A 14,093-nucleotide genomic window follows, 5' to 3' on the forward strand; every position below is an offset into this window, starting at 1 on the left:
CTTCGCGATCATCGTTGAACTAAAGTCGGATTAGAGTCGGATTAATGTAAGTTGTGATCGGTTTTATATACCGAGTTCGTGTTCTCCGAAACGTGATAATAGGTCGATAATATATATCATGGTCGATTTAGACTACGGTCGTGAGGGTGGTTGCTTTAAAAAACGCTTTATCTTCATTTTTCGTTTCGTGTCGCATACGTTGACATTGATAGGGTGCCCGATTCGAACGATCCAATCAGCACGCGTGATCAGTCGGTTCCTACCTTTTCGTTATCTGTATTTTTCGCAAGGCTGTAACATAATGATTTGGAATTTATTACAATTTGGAACAATTCCTTTGAAATTAGAAAGTAATTATTTAAGTAATCGTTGATTAATTTTTTTTTTAGTAATTATGCAATACCTTATTCCTAATTCCTGAGTAATTCAATTACTTTTTAATAATTATTTATAACGGCCCAGAAAGTAATTAAAAGACGTCTCAAATCTAAAATAGTCAAAAATACCTAAAAGTAATTAAAAAATAATTATAACTACTTTTTTAATTACTTTAAAGTAATTGCAGTTACATGGACAGTAATTGTTAAAAGTAATGATTACTCACTTCTAATTACTTTTAATTACTTTGGACTACTTTTGCCACCGATTGTAGCACACATTGGGCCTTGGAACATTACTCCATTATTGTTTAAATGATTTTTCGGATGAAAATATAAAATTAGGGCATCGATAAGTTCGAATTTAATTTGTTTCAAAGTATTTTTGTGTCCTTTTATCCCCAGAGAAAGGTTTTCCACGCGAACACACTCTTTCCTTCACTTTCTACGAAAAGTTTAAATTTGCATTTGTCATGGCCCAGTGTGTGCCAAAATCGGTGGCAAAAGTAATTCAAAGTAATTACAAATAATTGGAAAACAGTAATCATTACTTTTACCAATTACTGTCCATGTCACTGCAATTTCTTGAAAGTAATTAAAAAGGTAGTTATAATTACTTTTTAATTACTTTAAGGTATTTTTGACTACTTTATATTTGAGACGCCATTTAATTACTTTCTGGACCGTTATAAGTAATTATTCAGTAATGCATGGGATTACTGATAGTAATTAAGTAATTAGGAATCCATTATATGCGATAGAGTAATTGTAATGGGAATTATTCAATTACTTGGTCAAGTAAACGTTTTGTAATTGTAAGTAAGAATTTACAGCTCTGATTTTTCGTAATTTTCTAGTAACTTTTACGGAAAATTAAGTTTTAAGTTAAAAGATATTTGAGATATGTTTTTTTAATATATTCTATCGAATTTTTATAGTGTTGTTATTATATGTACACGTAATAGCAATATCATATAAATTCAGTAATTGAATTTTGTATCGAGTTTATATAATGTTTTTATTACATGTACGTATAATAACAATATTATATGAATTTAATAAGTGGATTTTGTATTGAATTTAATATTGAATGTAATATTGTTATTATATGTACACGTAATAACAATGTTATGTATGCGAGAAGTTTCGATAGCTCATCAAGGTCATGATCGGAACTGGGTGGTAGCCATTTTTGGCTATCGACAAAAACAAATCGCGATGTTATCAAAAGTTCAAGAACATTACAGTTGAATTACAGCGAAAGCGATGATTTAATCTAATTGCAGTCGAAGAATAAATTCGACAGAGAGAAATATGTCGCAATATATTTTGACATACAATTTGACAAAAAGCTCTATCTTAATTAACGAAAACAAAGTATTTTTTTCATGAATATATTAATTAAAATACTTGTGGTATTTAAAAATGAAAGGAGTTCGAATGTATAATGTCGAAATATTAAAGAAAAATAGATGAACAGTAAATAACTATATCAGTGATAAGATTTCTTCTTTTATTAGACAAATTAGAAGGACAGTTTAAACAACATTTTTATTACAATTTAGTTCTCTTTAACATCTATTTAAAACATTCTTTAACCCTTTGACTGCGGAAGAAATAAGCTCCGAGAAATGTTTGTATTCGTTAAATTAATTTAAAAAAAATATCAGCTTATAGGGGATGATGAGATGAAACTTTTTTATGTTTACAGTTTATTCATAGGATGCGTAGTTTTGAAAATAAAAATTGAAAAGTTAAAAGTTCGTTGCAAAAATTGAATTTCAGGAAAAAGGTCTTCTAAAATTTTTTAATTCTTATCTCTGAGAATAAACGTCCTATGTAAATATATCAAAGTTTCGTCTTATCATCCTCTATGAGGTAATATTTTTTAATATATCGACAAATAAGTAATTGTCAACTAACCATGCTTTCATTTTCACCATTTCAAATGTAATCGAATTCATAGATAAATGGTCTTCTACGTTCTTAATTTCTATTTTAGAGACTAAACGTGTTATGAATAAACTGTAATTATAAAAAAGTTTCGTCTTACCATTTCCTATAAACTGATATTTTTTTAAAGTCAGACCTCTACGTCACTTGGAATTTCTAGCAAAGATTGTCCCGCAGTCAAAGGGTTAAAAAGTTTATGTGTAACGAATATATTTTAAGGAAAATAAAAAGTTGTTACTATTAACCGCCACTATATATAAATGGATTTTGCTGAAAATATGATCAGGTCTTAAAATGAAAATAAACAACTTAAACATAATAAAATATACGAAACTCGAATGTAAAGTTTCATCAAAATATATTTAGTCCTTCACACTCCATCGTGTTAATAGACATAACACACGTATAAATTAAGCGAGAGTGTGGTCTCTATGCTGTATAAGAACTCACTATCGCTTCGATATGTTATAATGTGTGTTATTATCCATTTAATATACACATTAACAAATAAACATTTCTTAATAGTCAAAACGCGTATCTGTGAGAAACGATGGGTTGTAGCTATATTTATATTTAGTGATAACTGTTTAGTTCAAGCTTCTCGTTTGAATGTAGATCTGACTCGACCACGTTAATTAATATTTAACATTGCTTTCATTACAATTTGTATTATTTCATACGTCCATCGTTATTATAAAATTGGCGTGAAAACTTTTGTACGTTAGTCATTATCTTACGATTGTCAAAAAGCAACGACAAACTAATTATTTATTATAAAGCTGTATTGCAGATAAATTCTATCGCTTAAAAATATGACAAATCATTTCGGGAGCACAAAGTCGAGAAAAGTTAATTGCGTAATTTCACTGTGAGAGTAAGATAAAAATAAAAACAAATACATAGATTACGTGCACTGAAGTTTACCAGAATGATAAAATCGAAATTTTCATTCCGTGAAAAAAATGTTTAGTCGGTTCATGTTGATCTTTTGCTTAAAAGGTGCGTGTTATAATTAGGCTATACATTTATGCATTAATGCAAATGTAGGTGTAAACATACAAGAACCTGAACAAATGTATAAATATATAAAATATAAAGGAAAAAATACACGTTGCACCATTTAAAAGTCAAAACGTACTTTCATTTAAGTTTCTCACGTATGTAATATGTTTTTATTCGTAATTTATTGTTTAAATAAAATTTGGCTTTTGTCTAATGCTGACAAACCATTGCATAAACACTAGTGCTCGTAGCGATGCTGTTCAATTATTAAATCAATGTTAATGCTAGTACTAGCAATTTTATTATATAATATTATTATAATTAATATTAATAGTAACATTATATTTATTAAGTAATAATTAACGATTGAAATTATAAAATGGAACTATATTTTACATTGAACGAGGAGAATTCTTTAAATAACTATTCGGTGAAGGGGGTATCCTGAATTAAGAGGTCTAAAAAAAGCGGTTTTTCGTGAATTTTTTTAGGATGGAAAAAAATAATTAGTTCTATCGAACTTTTTATCCTATTTTCATACATAGTTGAGTAGTCTGTACAAATTTTTTCAGCAAGAAATATTCAAATTGTATCGACTGTGACGCAAATTTATAGAGCACCTCACAATTCAACCTCCTATCGGCGGGAAAGATGCAGGTCGTAATTTTGGTTTGACACAAAAAAACCAAAAGAAATTTTCATTTTCATACATTTTTCTTCTCTGTGAACTAAGAAAAAACCCGCAAAAATGGTGAAATGTGAAATTACTGCTAGTTTGAAAAAAATAACGAGTTCTTTGGATGAAAAAAATCACTTTAACTTGATAAAAAAGTTGTTTAGACTTTTTTTTGTATGAATTTTTTTAGTTTACATAGAAGAAAAATGTATGAAAATGAAAATTTCTTTTGTTTTTTTTTATGTCAAACCAAAATTACGACCTGCATCTTTCCCGCCGATAGGAGGTTTTAATTGCGAGGTGTTCTACAAATGTGCGTCACAGTCGACTTAATTTGAATATTTCTTGTTGAAAAAATTTGTACAAACTACTCAAATATGTATGAAAATAGAATAAAAAGTTCGATAGAACTAATTATTTTTTTCCATCCTCACAAAATTCACGAAAAACTGCTTTTCTTAGACCTACTGATTCAGAATATCCCTATAAATAATCATTGCTAATAAATTACTACTAATTTTTATGCGTCATCTTAGTGCTCAAATAAAATTTTAGCTAGTTGTAATGCTGATATAACCGATTGATACTAATAAATTAATGTATCAATATTAATGGTTGTGGAATGCTGATACTTGTAATAAAATTAATTGTTGGCAATCGATAGAGCGAAGATCAAAGTAAACATTAATAATTAACATTTATAAGTATGAAACTATGTGTACATGCTGCAAACACAGTTCATCTAAAAATATGCATAAGGAAGCGGAAAAATATCGTTCATAGACTAAATAAATCAATTAATCAACGCACTTGGATTCATGCGTGAAATAGAATTGAAGAAACATTGCATACTGATAGACTTTCAATTTCCGCTAAATAACATCACATTATCCTTTGACCAATGAAATCTGCTATATGATTGTCGTTCACCTTTGACATCAGAATCTGCTGTGCTTGATCATGCAGCGGGAGAAAGTGCTACTTATCATTATTTTATGTAAACATGGCGTCACTTTGATTAATCGGTTCGCTCTAGACAGAGGCAAACCTGATAGATCAATACTCAACAGAAAATTAAGACCTGGAATTAACAAATATTGCGTAATAATGATATCAATGCATATTCAGAGTAGCCACAAACCGAAAATATCGGGAATTATCAGAGAATTTAAGGGGCGAGTCTGATCCAGCTAATGTATTTTTCTAATGCATATAATTTCCATATATAATTAATTTTTGTTATTGAAACTTTTTTTACAGATAAAGGGACGTTCAAAGAAGAAAATTTGACAGTGTAGATTTAATTTGAATGTATGCATATATATAGATATGGGACGCATAGCTCATCGAATTTTTATCCGATTCACTTGATTCAACGCTTAAATTGAAGGTAATTAAGTTTATATGCTAATGAACCTCAACTCTTAATGAATTATTATTAAAGCATAAAGTTATTGCAAAATAACGGCCGACATGTATCGTTCATTCTCATGTTTTTTGCCGCCATTTTTACAATTAACAATTTTTTTTACAAATTGAGGTTTATACGTATTCTACGTACCTACTAAAAAAAAAAAATTTCTGATTTTATCTATCAGATGTTTTTCCAGGACTCCACGTATCCCACCGTATAGAGAGTTAGTCAATTCCTTGCCGAGCTACGCCGGAGAATAGGAATTTTGCAATAACAATTGTTAGAAACATTAAGGAATTTATACATTTTTCTAAATGGGAACATCATGAAATCATCTCGATCGGTTACTCCGTGCCGAATGACATGAAAGAATAGGAATTTTGCAATAACAATAGTTATAAACATTTAAAAAGATCATAATTTATATCTACAATACATGTCTATATGCACAAATATACACTTCCTTACTCGTATATAAATTTGTTTATATTATACCTATTTAACTATGTATAATTATGTATAACTATACTTTACAACGCGGACTAAACACCGCTTGAAAAGTTATTCGACCCTTATCCGATAATTTCGGATAAAGATGAAAGTATGAAAGTTATCCGACGCGACGGGTGAAACTTTGGTTAATGATAAAAATGCGAAAATAACCTACGGGTGAATCTCTCTGGTTTCAAACCAGGTACCTCTAGCAGTCGGATAAAGATAGAAATGGGAAAACTATCTTACGGGTGAAACTCTCTGCAGATAAAGCAGATATCTTTAGCCTTCGGATAAAGATAATTTAAGTTATCTTTATCCTTCGAGTACATTTACTTCGAATACATTTTTTTATCCGATTGTCATCGAATGAAGATAAAGTTATGTATCTTTATTCGATTTTCTATTTAAATAATTTTTTTATCTAAATAATGCCCATCTCTGCTTTCTATCTACATCTATGAGTAATTTATTTATGTATTTAAAAGAATAAAATAAAAAAATTACAATAGAATTCCAATTTTCGGGCCTAGCTACACGAAATCAAGAAATTATCGCAGTAGAGCAATTATCATTGTGCGGACTCAGCACTGCTGTGTGATAATATGTTTATTTCTAGAAAAATCTTTAACAGTGCGCATTCAATACGTGTTTTAAAAAGTGCATATTGTCAAATGTGTGAATCGTGGAGTAAAAGAATCGTTACAGCGGAGTACGAAGAGTGGCTTTAAATACATAGTGATAGATGCACAGCGAATCATATGGGATCGTCCGGAAATATATATGCAATAGGGATTCGAAAACCCATACAAATATTATAAATTCTGCTCCTTATGGGGGTGTAGTGTCCGAAATTTTCACAGTGCCACCACGTTTTTTGGTAATACCTTATAATTATTCTCTACTTATGATAAGTTAGATATATATATATAGATAGTTAGATATATATATATATATATATATATATATATATATATATATATATATACATATGTGTGTGTTTTTAATACGCCTAAAATGAAATCGTACTCATATATATATATATATATGATTTCATGTTAGGCGTATTAAAAACACACACACATATATATAGATTGAAATAATAGAAATAATATTTATTTAAAGAAATAAATGTAAATATATACTTTTATATCAAATAAACCGCGAAATTTCTATAAAGCCATATATTTTTTAAATAAGTAGGTTCAAAATTAACAGTAAGGTCTTTTTTATTTCTTCATTAATAATTAGTAGAACTGCCATTTCTTCGAATAACTTCAAAAATACGATCGGGCATTGACGAAATCAAACTCTGAAGTATGCCTTCTTGAATAGATGTTCATGGTTCGTTCACCGCTTTCCATAATTCATTAACAGTACTATATTACTTACAATTGCCATAAACTTTCCTCGCGAGTATCCCCCAAAGATTTTCTATTGGGTTTAAATCTGGGGAACAAGCTGGCCATGTCAAAATCCTGATATTTTTTTCAGCTAACCACTGCTTCGTGTAATTTGATGTATGGATGGCAGCGTTATCGTGTTGATAAATGAAGTTGTCGCGTCAAATATCTTCAATAAATAGTATTAAAATTGTGTCTAATAATTCTGTATATTTTTCAGAACTCATTTTAGGAGTAATGCGACAGATTGGAGTCTTGGCGACAGCTTTAAATGCAGCACAGATCATTAATGTACCACCACCAAAGTTGCAACTCATTGTTATGTCTTTTTCTGTCGTTAAATCATGCCAGTAATATTTAAAACCATCTGGATGTCTAAATTGAATTTCTTTTCATCCGAAAAAATAACAAATTCCCATTCTTTGAACCAGGACATGTTTTTGCAAAATCAAGACGAGCCTGTTTGTGTTCGGCTTTGAGTGCTGGTTTCTGCACTATTTTTGTTCAGTGGAATCGTTTGAAATTTTTTAAAAACTGTTGTACGCGTCTTGTACTTACTGGCAAATTTAATTCAACGCGAAGTTGTGCTGCACTTCTCAAGTCTCTTGATGCAGATGTCATTAATAATGAATATTGTCTCTTGGTCAGCTTTTGATTTCCCCCTTTGGAATGGGTTTTGCCACAATTTTTTCCTACATTTACGTAATTATTTACAACGGTACGTGATCGGTTAACTTTCTTTGCAATTATGCGATAAGAACATCCCATATTCATATAAGCATCAATGGATGCCTTTTCTTCAATGGTTAACAATTGTCCTTGTGGCATTTTACTAGTAAAAAATTAAAATATAAAATATTTCGATTTCAATAAATTTACAGATCAATTTTTACACAAATACTTACTTTTTTATTGGAGTTTTACTTCCTTTATTGTACCTAGCTGAACTTATTAACTCAGAATCTAAGCACAAACTAAGTGGCCTTATAGAAATTTCGCACTTATATTTCGCTTCGTACAGCAAAAAATGTAAACAAACCGAAAAGGTAAACATTTCCGAGCAGATACTCGCAGATTTATGATTAGTATCTATTAAATATAATTGTAGATGAGAAAAAAGTTACAAAAAGTAGTAAAGTTAATAATATTTTTAACAAATTCGTCAAAATATTGGTGGCTTTATGGAAATTTGAGGCACTGTACACTTATTTGTGGGACCTATGAATTACACCACCTTCAGTTCGTGGTACTCTTGTGTTTCAAAAGAGAAACTCCCCATTTTGTCCGAGCCGCCCCCGTTTACTTATGCGCTTATAATTCGAAAATGAGAAGGGATATCGAAAAAATGTTCAAATAAACGTAACACTGTTTTTAGAGACCTATATACCAGTATCAAAAAAAAAGTACAAAAATTTATTTTTCAAAAATTACCCTTACTCCGCCACAAAATTAAAACAAATTTTGATTTATTTCTAGAACAATAAAAGCGTTCCTTTCTTGTAAACCCAACGGTGTGTATTAGTTTGCAGTTATCCTAATGACAAATGATGTAATATTGTAAAATTGTCGCTTAGTAGTCGATATTGCAACGGAAAATGTAACGTTTGCGATGAAATTCGTTAGTTTCGATACTTTGGCGGATATTTACACACGGTATATGAATATACTATACATATCTACATACACACACACACACTCATACGTGCAAGCATACATGATTAAATTGATAATTCCGATTTTTTACTTTGAACACATTTTAAATTTCCCTATTTTCGTTATTAATAGGAGTATTTTAAACAAAATGTGTACATTTCGTTAAGATATGAAATTGTTGTTAAATATGTATTTTCGAAAAACGAATATTTTCCGAGAATTACATTCTTCAAACCATTTTTATTCTTTTTAACCGACTTCGAAAAGGAGGAGGTTACTCAATTCGACATGTATATATATACAGGGTGTCCCAAAAATGTTGGAGGTCCTTGAAAAGGGTGGTTCAGGGGGTGATTTGAAACAACTTTTTCCTTAGCGAATTTGTTGTCCGAGGCTTCGTTGAGGAGATATTAACGGAAAACACTGACCAATCAGAGCGCGCGTATACTGTTGGAGCGGCTGCGATGGCGATGGCTACGCGCTAAGTAGCCGCTTTCGTACGCGAACAAGTGACTCGACGTGCATCGAAGAATATTGACGCGGCCGCTCAGCGTGTAGCCCTGTTAAATTTCTTAATATTTATAATAATTGTTAATGCAAAATTCCTATTCTTTGATGTAACTCGGCAAGGAATTAACCGATCGCGATGAAATCTTCCACATATAATATTAGATGATTTACTGATGTTCCCAATTGGAGAAATTTTTGAATTTCGTAATGTTTATAACAATTGTTACTGCATAATTCGGATTCTTTGATGTAACTCGGCAAGGAATTAACCGATCGAGATGGGGCCTTCTGCATTTAATGACAGATGATTTCGTGATGTTCCCGTTTGCAACTATACAGGGTGTCCCAAACATGTTGGAGATTCTTGAATGTGATGGTTGGGGAGAGGGGTGATTTGAAACACCTTTTTCCTTAGCGAAAAGGTTTTCAAGCACCTCCAACATTTTTGGGACACCCTGTATATTGCGCATAACTATTGTTATTGGATGAAATGGTTATAGATTGTCACTAAAGAGGGTGAAATAACATAATTTTTAGACAGAAAATATAATCGACTTCGAAAAAGTATTGAAACTACACTAAAGGGTATGAAATAATTTCTAGTTAATTTATATGAATACTCACCAATTCTAGATATGATTGCTTAAAAGTATGAAATAATTTATATTTCCTTTATATTAAATGATATTCAATAATATATTAAATTTCTATTTCCTTTATATTAAATTATGTTAAATAATCTTTTCGTAGTCGGCACAAAATTAAAAATTACTTACATCCAAAATTACCAAACTTGGTTTAACTTTTGGTCGGTGGGACAAAACTTATGTCCTTCAAACTCTCTCAGACAGTACTTCCACGTAGACATTATACATGTATAGATTAACAACATTCAACATTGGCGCCTTCACCAAAAACTAACTCAAGCAGAAATTAAAAATTTTTAATTTTTGCCGACTACGAAAAGGTTATTTAACATAATTTAATATAAAGGAAATAGAAATTATTATTATATCTAGGATTGGTGAGTATTCATATAAATTAACTAGAAATTATTTCATACTTTTTAGTGGAGTTTTAATACTTTTTCGAAGTCGGTTATGTTTTTTCTTCCAAAGATTATTTTATACCTACTGCTAAGCAACCACTTAGCGTCTCGGCGCCAAGTACATGAAAAATTATCCGTCACCGCGTATATGTACCTGGCGTTGGAGCTACCACGTATCTTTTACAGGAGAGATGGTCCATTCCAACCTAACCTGAAACTTCTTTCATGATCATCTCAACACGCCTGCAATATTTTCTAAATTTAAAGGCATTTTTTCTTATGTAAACCACATATAAGCTTTCGAATAAAACCAAAATCAATCAAATCGGTCCATGTACAACTGAGATATCGTAATATCATGCATGAATCTGTCAGAAACGGTATCTTTCGTATGATTTTCCCGTCGTCAACCCTTAGCCAATAGGAGCTAAGCAAAAGCCGAGCGTCGTTTGTCGACTCTCGGAATCATTCGGTTCGGCATGACTCGTCAGCCATCGAGCGTCGAGAGTCGAAATAGATAACCTGCCAAGTGTCAAAAGTTTTTACACTATTGCATTATGAATTAAATTTATATCAGCAAAATGTTTACAATTTAGACTTTTTATGTAGGGTTTAATAACAAATTGCAGCCAGTGTTGTAAAGTGTTGATCGATCTTGATTACAAGCTAAGTTGTCAAAATCTGAATGGTGAGATACCTTTATTCATATAGAAAACTGTTTTCAATATAGATCCATACCACCAAAGTGTTTTGAATTTAAGCTTTTTATGTAGAGCTTGTGGAAATGAAGGGGGCCCACAGGATTGAAGATTAACAAATTGCTGCCAGTAAAGTAAAATGTAGATCACTTTTGATTACAAGGTAAGTTGTCAAAATCTGAATTGTCAGGTACCTTCATTCATACAGAATAAATCCATAACACTAAAGTGTTTTGAATTTAGACGTTTTACGTAGAGCTTATAGAAATGAAGTCATTTTCTCATTTCATCATTCACATTAAAATTTCTTGCAGCAATAAAAAAAATTGCAGGTATATTTAATTATTTATAAATTGAACGAATAAGAGTTTATAATAATTAAATTATGTGAAATATATATATGTATATATTCGCTTTGGTTATCCCCTCTCCTTTTATTTTACTCTATTCAATTAAAGAAACAAATAATAATTTAGACTTTTTATGTAGAGTTTACAGAAATATCAATTTTATTTTTATAATTTTAAAATAGATTCTATATAATAAATTATTTGTAAAAAGAAGTGAGATCCGATAAAAGACTTCAAAAAAGTAAAAGAGTTACGCCAAGTACATGAAAAAGTGAAGGACTCAAGGAGTTATCATTGAAAAATAGAAGATCCGCATAAAACACTACAAGAAAATAGAAAAATATGTGAAATCGAAATAAGCTGCCAGATGATTTGCCTAGATTTCCGCGGCCTGCAAGTCAAATGCTTGGCGTGGCCAGGCAAGGGCAAGGTGTCGATGAATAAGAATTATTTTAAAACGCAATACAATGAAAGTGTACTCATAATATTGTCAGTTTTAAATTGACAAATTATCTGAAAGTCTGTGAGAGAGAAAGTATACAACTAATGGTTGGAAAACGAAGCAAAAGAAACACGAAAAACGTTCGGAAATCTTTATTCAAAGAATCTTTTGTCACAAATTAACTCTCTACGATGGAGACAGCTTTCGCTACGAGTGTGCTCTCCTTTAGGGCTTCATACCCTAGTTGTAAGCGTGATAAATATAAGCGTCCTTCATGTACATGTTGGGAATGGTATAATTCCAAGCGCGCATGGGTCTGTCCAGAGGGAATCCGAATGGTTTGCCGTCGTATGAAACTTTACCAAACATCGGGAACTCGTAGGTCTGCGAGTTGGCCTCGTCGTATTCGCTGATGAAGAAGAAGAATTTGAATGGTATTCCTTCAGGTTTGCCTTTAGGGAGCTTGTGGAAGAAACTGAACGGCTTCTCGGAGTACACGAATGGCTCGCTGCCGCTGATGGCCTTGTTTAGCTTACTGAAGAACATGTCGCTACGAGCTGATTCCGATGCAACCACGAAGAAGTCTGAGCTGCTGCGCTGGATGTTGTTGCTGCCAGGGCGAACTGAACAGGGAAAGAGGATTCGTTAGAAGGTTAGTAGTTCTAGAGGTCAGCCATTTGAGATATTAGGGATTTTCGTGACTCGGTTCTTTAGGGTTGATTTTAACTGAGACTTTCAAGCGTAAGTAGAAAGATACTTAGGCCCAATGCACACGGGCGCAACCGATTTGAAATTAGTGTTGTAAACCGTTTGCGCTCTTTGTTTTACCTACTCCGCTATCTTTATTTTACCTAGATTCACGGTCGCATGCAACTAGTTTCAGAGTGGTTTGAAACTGGTCAGTTGCGCCCGTGTGCGATCGGCCCTACGCGTGAAACCAAAGGGACACGGTTACCACTAGAAAATCCCAATTAATATCAGTTCTAGAGGTCCATTTCAGCTAGGATTACTTCATTTGATTCCTAAAGAAGCTAGCTACAGTATTGGCCAAATTTAAAGTATCTTACCCAAAGCTTATAATTTGTGTCCTTGAAAAAAGATCTTACTCAAAGCTTACCATCGAAAGCCTCTTACTTTAAACCAGCCAACTTCAATTAATCACGCAAACTAAGTTTACTAACTACATATCTAAACTAATCACTTTTAGACAAGCAGAGCATTGTCTGAAAGCAGTTTCCCAAGAAGAAAACTTTAATTAAATAATCTAACTTACGTGTCACATAGAACTTGTCCATTTCGACGAAGTATTTGTAGTATTTGTACAAATACACGGAGTTCTGCTGTATGTCGCCGAAGGAGGGACCAAGGAACACCCTGATAACAGCATTCGTTTCCTTCTCGGAGTTAATGTTTAATCTAAAGGTGAAGGGCTTGTAGTTGAGACGGAAACGACGCGCCATCAAACGAAGCGATGATCCACGTTTGTAGTTCTCGACGGAGACGGCGTTGTTGATCAAGGTGTCTTGATAGTCGAAGTAGGTCGTCAGTTTATCCATACTGACTGACTCGATCTTCACAGAAGGCCACTGCAAGTCTGACTGGCTGTAGGGAGTCTGGAATTCCTTGAATCTGCAAATATTGTTCGGATTGTTCTATGTTGAACAAGATTCGTTTAAAGATGTTTTATGCTTTGATAAGGATCTTCATGGCTCGAGCAATGATCATTATAAGCGAGGCTTCTGAGTGTAACCTGTGTCTTTTGGGTAAGCTAGTGCAACGTTTCATTGCAGTAGCTTCTTTAGTGGTCAAATGACGAATTGACATTGGCATCAATCTATTATCAAGTTCAGGGCTGGCGTTAGGGGGGGAAGGCGTGGTCGGGCAACCGCCCGGGGCGCCAAATTTTTGGGGGCGTCGCAGTCCGGGGTCCCTAGTATACGAATATAAAGATATACAGGGTGTCCCAAACATGTTGTAACACCTTGAAAAAGGTGGTTCGGGAGGTGATTTGAATCGACTTTTTCCTTAGCGAAAATGTTGTCCGAGGCTTCGTTGAGGAGATATTAACGGAAAAC

General features: G+C 32.4%; 1 protein-coding gene across 1 annotated transcript; it reads right to left on the bottom strand.

Moving 5' to 3' along the window:
* Window positions 1-12,167: 12,167 nt before the first annotated feature.
* On the bottom strand, window positions 12,168-13,647 carry LOC128896656 (hexamerin-like; the record flags this gene model as incomplete). The annotated part of the gene is made up of 2 exons (XM_054160014.1): window positions 12,168-12,641; window positions 13,292-13,647. Coding segments are annotated over 2 exons (739 nt in total), but the record flags the coding sequence as incomplete, so codon positions are not given.
* Between the last annotated feature and the right edge of the window lie 446 nt (window positions 13,648-14,093).

Source organism: Hylaeus anthracinus, unplaced genomic scaffold (assembly GCF_026225885.1).
Source record: "Hylaeus anthracinus isolate JK02 unplaced genomic scaffold, UHH_iyHylAnth1.0_haploid 11919, whole genome shotgun sequence".
NCBI lineage: Eukaryota > Metazoa > Arthropoda > Insecta > Hymenoptera > Colletidae > Hylaeus > Hylaeus anthracinus.